Source organism: Impatiens glandulifera, chromosome 2, assembly GCF_907164915.1.
Source record: "Impatiens glandulifera chromosome 2, dImpGla2.1, whole genome shotgun sequence".
In the NCBI taxonomy this organism is placed as follows: Eukaryota; Viridiplantae; Streptophyta; class Magnoliopsida; order Ericales; family Balsaminaceae; genus Impatiens; species Impatiens glandulifera.
Genome location: NC_061863.1, coordinates 43,498,831 through 43,506,277, shown reverse-complemented (window position 1 = coordinate 43,506,277; position 7,447 = coordinate 43,498,831). Strand labels below are relative to the sequence as shown.

Below are 7,447 nucleotides of genomic sequence, written 5' to 3'. Positions count from 1 at the left end.
AACGCCAAAGACTCCTCCAAAAGTGACTCACAAAGCGAGTGTCCCGATCAGAAACTATGGAGGCAGGAAGTCCATGAAGGCGATACACATCCCTGAAATAAAGCTGTGCAACAGCCACAGCATCAGAGGTTTTCTTGCAGGGAATGAAATGAACCATCTTCGAGAATCGGTCAACCACCACAAAAATCGAATCAGAACCACGCTGGGTACGTGGCAGCCCAAGGACAAAATCCATACTGACATCAGACCATGGTTGAGTGGGAATAGGCAGAGGCAAGTATAACCCGGCATTAGTCGAAGCGCCCTTAGCCAACTGACAAACACGACAACGAGCAACAAAACGCCCCACCTCTTTGCGCATCGAAGGCCAGAAATAAGAAGCTGCAAGAAGCTGGAAGGTACGATCACGCCCAACATGGCCTTCTTTGTGGAGTTCCTGAATCATCCTCAAACGCAGGCTGCAATCTGGAATGCACAGCTGCACACCGCGGAAAAGGAACCCATCCTCCAAGACAAAGTCCCTCGAATCCCCCTGTTGGATGTGAATGAGGACCTGAGAAAAGAAAGGATCATCACGATAGAGGTCCACAAACGAATCAAAGCCGGGTACATGGACACGCATCTCCGCCAACAGCCCATGACGACGACTCAAAGCATCAGCCACGCGATTAGACACACCAGCCTTGTGTTTAATCACAAAAGTGAACTGCTGTAAATAAGAGACCCACGAAGCATGACGATGAGAAATCTTGTCCTGACCACCAAGATGCTTGAGGGAATCATTATCCGTATATAAGACAAACTCCCGCTGAAATAAATAATGACGCCAGTGTTTGACTGCCTGGACAATAGCATAGAACTCAATATCATAGGTACTGAAACGAAGTTTAGCGCTAGACAGTTTCTCACTAAAATAAGCAACAGGACGCCCAGATTGGCTAAGTACAGCCCCAATACCCAATTTCGAAGCATCACAATATAGTTCAAATGGCTGGGAAAAATCAGGAAGAACCAAAATAGGGGCTGAAGTGAGTCGGTGCTTGATCTCAACAAAGGCAGCCTCGGCATCATCCGTCCAAAAGAACTTAACCCCTTTCATACAATCAGTGATAGGAGCCGTAACACTGCTGAAGTGAGGAATAAAACGCCGATAGAAGGAAGCCAAACCATGAAAACTGCGAACTTCAGTGATCGAAGAGGGGCGGGGCCACTAATTGACAGCTAGTACCTTACTCGGGTCCACTTTCAGGCCCTCCCGAGACACCACATAACCGAGGAACTGGGTAGAATCAGTAAGAAATGTGCACTTCGAGGAAGCAGCATAGAACTTGTCACGCCGGAGAACAGATAACACCTCACGAAGATGGGAGAGGTGTGCTACCTCGCTGTCACTGTAAATCAAGATGTCGTCGAAGTAAACGACTACAAACTTCCCAATGAAAGGGCGAAGAGCCTGGTTCATCACACGCATAAAGGTGCTAGGAGCATTCGACAGACCAAACGGCATAACCAGCCACTCATATAAGCCCTCACGAGTCTTAAAGGCAGTCTTCCACTCATCACCCATGCGAATACGAATCTGATGGTATCCACTCTTGAGATCCAGTTTGCTAAACACAGAAGCACCACCCAACTGATCCAACAAGTCATCCAACCGGGGAATAGGAAACCGATAACGCACTGTAATCTTGTTGATAGCACGACTATCAATGCACATACGCCAAGACCCATCCTTTTTTGGGGTAAGAAGGGCCGGGACAGCACAGGGACTAAGGCTCTCTCGAATGTGTCCCTTAGCCAGCAAGTCCTCCACCTGTCTACGCAACTCTTCATGTTCTTTGGGACTCATGCGGTAATGAGGACGGTTGGGTAGGGCAGCACCTGGAACCAAGTCAATGTGATGCTGGATATCACGCAAAGGAGGCAAGGCACAAGGCAGATTCTCAGGAAAAACATCTGCAAACTCCTGTAACAGCGGCTGCACTGGAATAGGCACCTCAGAACTAGCACCACAGGTAATCAGCGAACAAAATAGAGCAAACACCATGCCCGATTCGACCATGGCGGTCTGAAAAGGACCCCGAGACAACAAGGTGGTAGGGGGGACGCATGATGAGTGGGGGCAGCACCCTTCTTGGGCTGATTTGGCATCAACACAATCTTGGTACCATGAAATAAGAACGTGTAGGTATTAGCACGCCCATCATGTATAACAGAATGATCAAACTGCCAAGGGCGACCAAGTAAAAGGTGACAAGCATCCATAGTAACCACATCACAATATACAGCATCACGATAATGGGAACCAATGGAAAAATTAACAAGTACGCGCTTGGAAACTGTAACATCCGTACCTTGACTCAGCCAGGACAGGCGATAAGGCTTGGGGTGAGGTTCAGTGGACAGACCCAGCTTCGAAACTGCAACCTCAGAAATCACATTCTCACAACTCCCAGCATCAATGATGAAGGTGCAAACTTTGCCACCGATGGTACAAGTGGAATGGAACAGATTATTGCGTAATCATTCGTTGTCAGGAGCACGAGGGGTTAAACATGATCGACGAATCACCAAAAGGGGGCCAACATCACCAGAAACATACTCCTCCGCTGCCTCATCATCATAAACATCATACACTGGGGCTGAATCTGAAGGAAGAGCAGAGTCAGGATCATCCACCTCAGTAAAAAGACCACGATTGGTGGACTTTGGGTTGCGACACTCTGCTTGGCGATGGCCAACTTCACCACAATTGAAACAACGCAAGCCACTGGGACGTCCCTGCGGGGGGGCTGTAGTGCTGCGAGGGGGGGCTGGGGTGGGATGGGCCGGCTGGGAAGAAGAACCAATGCCACTAGTGGGGACAACCTGTTTTCCAAAGCTACCCGAACCGCGCCTGGCTAGCTGTTTCTCAGCCTGTGAAGCACGCTGATGTGCATCAGAAACAGTCAAGGGATCAAACATATTCAAAATATCCTGCAACTGGAGGCGAAGGCCACCAATATAGCGAGAAACCAACTGGAGAGGGGACTCAGACAGGTCAACACGAGCCACAAAGGTGTAAAACTCAGTGGAATAGTCATCCACGGAACGAGAACCCTGACGAAGATTCTGGAACCGCTGGTACAGGTTACGTTCGTAATTATATGGTAGAAACGCAGCCCTAATATGCTTCCTGAATTTGTCCCAATTCGTGAGCTTTGCCTTACCATGACGAACACGTGTCTGTTTCAACTGCTGCCACCATGCTTGTGCACGACCATGTAAGCGGATCGTAACAAGGGGTACACGACGATCTGCAGGAACTTCCTTGAAATCCAGAATCTCTTCAACCTGAGAAAGCCAATCAATAAACTCTTCCGGTGGTAGACTACCATCGAACTTAGGGATGTCCACCCTGAAAGCCTGCTCCCAGCGATGATTGGGGCGTTCAGGGGATCGATTCCGAAGACCACCGAGAGGGTTTTCATCTGTCATCGTAACATCATCTTCAGGGTGGTGCATGTGCATAGATGCATCCATCCGTTGCGTCAACCATTCAACCTGCCGCCTCAAATCGTCGTTATCACGGCGAAACTCAGCGTTTTCACGTCGCAACTCAGCAAGGTCACCATCATCAGCACCAGGGGTAGGGTTGCGCGGCTGTCTTCGGGGCGGCATACCTCAGGGTCGACTGGAAACTGATACCAACTGATGCAGCGTGCGTGGCTAGGATGAACCTTTATCAAGATTCGTTGATTCTTACGAATACCGAAAGTTGATAGATATTGAGAAAACCTCGTTTTCTGATTAATAATCCTCTCCTCACAAAGTGTTTTAAGATTCTTTTAAATACTCAAACCCTAGCTTGCAAAAGAAGTAAACAACTTTTAATAAATTGCAAAAAAACACCTGAAACTAATAAAAATACGATTTTGAGCCCCTAAACGTTTCCGCCCGAAAAACACTAGACAATCGTCGAAATCTGACACTTGCGAGATATTTTCGGATGCTGCAACTTTCGCATAAACGCCTCTTCGACTCGCACTGCATCACTATGTCTAACTCCAAGTCTAGGTACAGGGCGATCGTGGGGGATGAATCAAAAATCTCAAAAATCTACAAGGCGATCGTCCGTCTGGGGCTTGGGCTCGAGGGGTAGTCGTCCGACAATCGTGGGGGAGTCGGTTGGGGCTAGAACCGTCCGGCTGGGGCTGGGGAGTCGGTGGGCGTGGAAGAGAGGAAGGGAGAGCAACCGTCGCGAGGGAAGGGGAAGAGGGGAAGGGAAGAAGAAAACGGACAGAAAGAAAGAGAAAGGGGGAAAGGGAAGAAAAAAAATTAATAGGAAAGGTAGAGTCGTCCAAAATAAAATAAAAAAGTTAAAAATAAAAACTAAAATTTTGAAGGTTATTTTTGTAAATGAGCCTTTTTCAGGTCATTTGATCAAATTTTCCAATCAAAATACTTATTTAAAAAAATCTAAAATTATTTTATTCATAAATATTTTATTATAAAAATAACCAATTAATTATTCACACAGTCCAAGAATACAATAGATGATTTGAAAGATTATATATAACATATTGTTAATTCATTAAAGATTACAATGGGATATTTAATTAGGGAAAATTGATTCAAAATCAAATCCTTAAAGATATTATTTTGATTCGAAATCAAGGACTTATTTTGAGATTATTTAAATAATTTTAATTTAATTTCTTTTCTTATATATTTTAACATTAAATGTATTAAATAAAATATTAAAATACTTTTTATTTTAAAAATAAATAAATAATTTATAATTATTTATTAATAAATTTAAGTTATTTTAAAAAAAATAATACTTTTTAAATATATATATATATATATATATATATATATATATATATATATATGTATATATATTTATATTTAAATAACCTTATCATCACCGAACAAAGGCATTAATGCTTTATCATACATATAAATCCTTGACTAGAACTTTTACAGCTGGATCACATCATTTCGATCCACTAACATGCAATAATAGTAACAAACAAAGGAAATTAATTAACTAATCAATATGTATATATCTGTATCCATTTGTACTAAAATATTTTTAAATGAATTCGCTTAGTATGATATTTCACTAGTTTTTTAAAATAAAATAAAATTTTATTTTTTTTTAGAACTTTTTACGATGAATGGTATTATAATGTTTTATTTTAACAATTTTAAAAATCGTTAACTTATTATGTGATATATATAAATAAAGAAAAATATCAATATTACTAATTTAACTATTAAATTCCACTTTGTTTCTCTGAAATTTGGCATGTCGGTCGGATCTTTTCCTTTTGTTTTCCGCCATGATAAAGATGCACTCCAGAAAGCGCACATCGCCGACTATCAACCCGATCTATTTTTATTTGTTGTTGGTATTACCATATCTAGCCTTGTTAAGCACACTAAAGCAAAGTACTCAAGACAAATCTTTCTTAATTAATTGAATTAGAATAAATTTATTCCAGGTCGAAGAAAAACCTAATTTACAGAAGAAAAATTCGATAGTTAAACTAGTGATAATAATATTTTATTTATTTATTTATGAATCTCATTTAAATAATAATTTAAAAACTTTTGAAATCATTAAAAACAAAATCTAATAACTTGGAAATTAAAAGCCCAAAATTATAAATTGTAATAGCTAATCAAAAAAACAAAACAAAAAAGAAGGATGCAAAATGTGAATTGATATCGAAAAAGAAACAAACTTTGACACTTCAATCTATATAAATATAAATGTAGTGTTTGAAGAAATTCTGCAAAACACAAAATCAACTTAATGGAGACAAACCAGATGAGCATCATGATGTTGCCATGGTTAGCCCATGGACACATCTCACCGTTCCTAGATCTAGCAAAGAAGCTTTCAACCAAAAACATTACAACATACATATGTTCTACATCCATCAACCTCAATTCCATCAAACCAAAAATCCCAGAAAACAGCTTCATTAAACTGATCGATATCAATCTCGAATCCTCTGAACTACTCCCCCCACACTTCCACACCACCAAGAACCTCCCACTTCATCTCATGGTCACTCTCAAAACCGCCTTCGACAATTCATCTCTCAATTTCTCAAACATCCTCAACAACATCAAACCCGACATCCTAATCTACGATTTCCTCATGCCATGGGCACCACAAATAGCCTCTTCCCACAACATCCCAGCTGTCGAATTCATTGTCTGCAGTGCTTCCTTCACAGCCTTCTTACAACATCTGTACATGCTCAAGAATCATGATTTCCCTTTCCCAGAGATTTTTCTTCGAAACTATGATAAATTGAAGTATGAAGAGTTCACCCATCCTAGTCAAGATCGTGGACAAATTGACACCCTTCCTTTCGCTAAGTGTTTGGAGCTATCTAAAGATATAGTCTTGATCAAAACTTTCAGACAAGTGGAAGGTAAGTATGTTGATTATTTATCTTCTTTGATTAAAAAAAAGGTTATCCCAGTTCCACTTGTCGAAGATGTTAAAGGAAATGAATTACCGATCATGGAATGGCTGAACAAGAAGAAACAGGGGTCCTCTGTTTTCGTCGCTTTCGGAACAGAGTACTACCTAACGAAGAACGAGATTGGAGAACTTGCTCATGGGTTGGACTTAAGTGGGCTAAATTTCATATGGGTATTGAAATTTCCCTACGGAGATGACAGAAAACTCGAAGATGTTCTGCCTGAAGGGTTTTTAGAGAGAATAAAGGAGAAAGCAATGGTGATTTTGGATTGGGCACCACAGATGGAGATTTTGAAACATGAAAGCGTTGGTGGATTTGTGTGTCATTGTGGATGGAGTTCGATTATGGAGGCGATGAAGGTTGGTGTTCCGATTATAGGAATTCCAATGCATCTTGATCAACCTGTTAACGCTAGGTTGGCTGTGGAAGCTGGCATTTGTTTGGAGGTTTTGAGGAATGATGATGGTTTGATTGAGAGGGAAATGGTGGCTGATGCGATTAAGAGAGTGGTGATTGATGAAGATGGGATTAGTTTAAGGAAGAAGGCTAAAGAGTTAAGTGAGAATTTAGGTTTAATCAATGATGATGAGGAATTTAATGGTTTGGCTGAAGAACTGGTTAAGTTATGCCTTTCTTGAAGATAACTTTGAAATGGGTTTTTACTTGCATAGGAGTTTGAAAGATATGCTTGTGGTTTACTTTAGAAAGATAGTTAACTTTATTGTAATAAATCTTTTAAGTAATAAAGATTAGAATAATGTTAAAAATAATGAGTATAAAGTGAAACTTAATTTTTTCTTTATACAAAACTTGTGAGATCTTTAGCGTTAAGAAATGAAACTTCGTTCAACTCTTTATATTAATTACAAGTTTTTTTTTTCATTTCTTTTGTATATCGTCGTAACACCTTTTAATGCTAGGTTTTGAAAAATACTTTTTATATTATTCTCATTTAGGTC

At 40.6% G+C, this 7,447-nt stretch overlaps 1 protein-coding gene across 1 annotated transcript; it reads left to right on the top strand.

The window, feature by feature from the left end:
- The first annotated feature begins 5,803 nt into the window (after positions 1-5,803).
- LOC124924698 (UDP-glucosyltransferase 29-like) lies at positions 5,804-7,126 on the top strand. The gene has a single exon (XM_047464697.1). The coding sequence runs from the start codon at positions 5,804-5,806 to the stop codon at positions 7,124-7,126; it is 1,323 nt and encodes a 440-aa protein (XP_047320653.1).
- Positions 7,127-7,447: the final 321 nt, after the last annotated feature.

What these genes read in the sequence shown, in the direction of transcription:
- LOC124924698 (XM_047464697.1), top strand. Translation starts at nt 5,804, where the DNA reads ATGGAGACAAACCAGATGAGCATCATGATGTTGCCATGGTTAGCCCAT.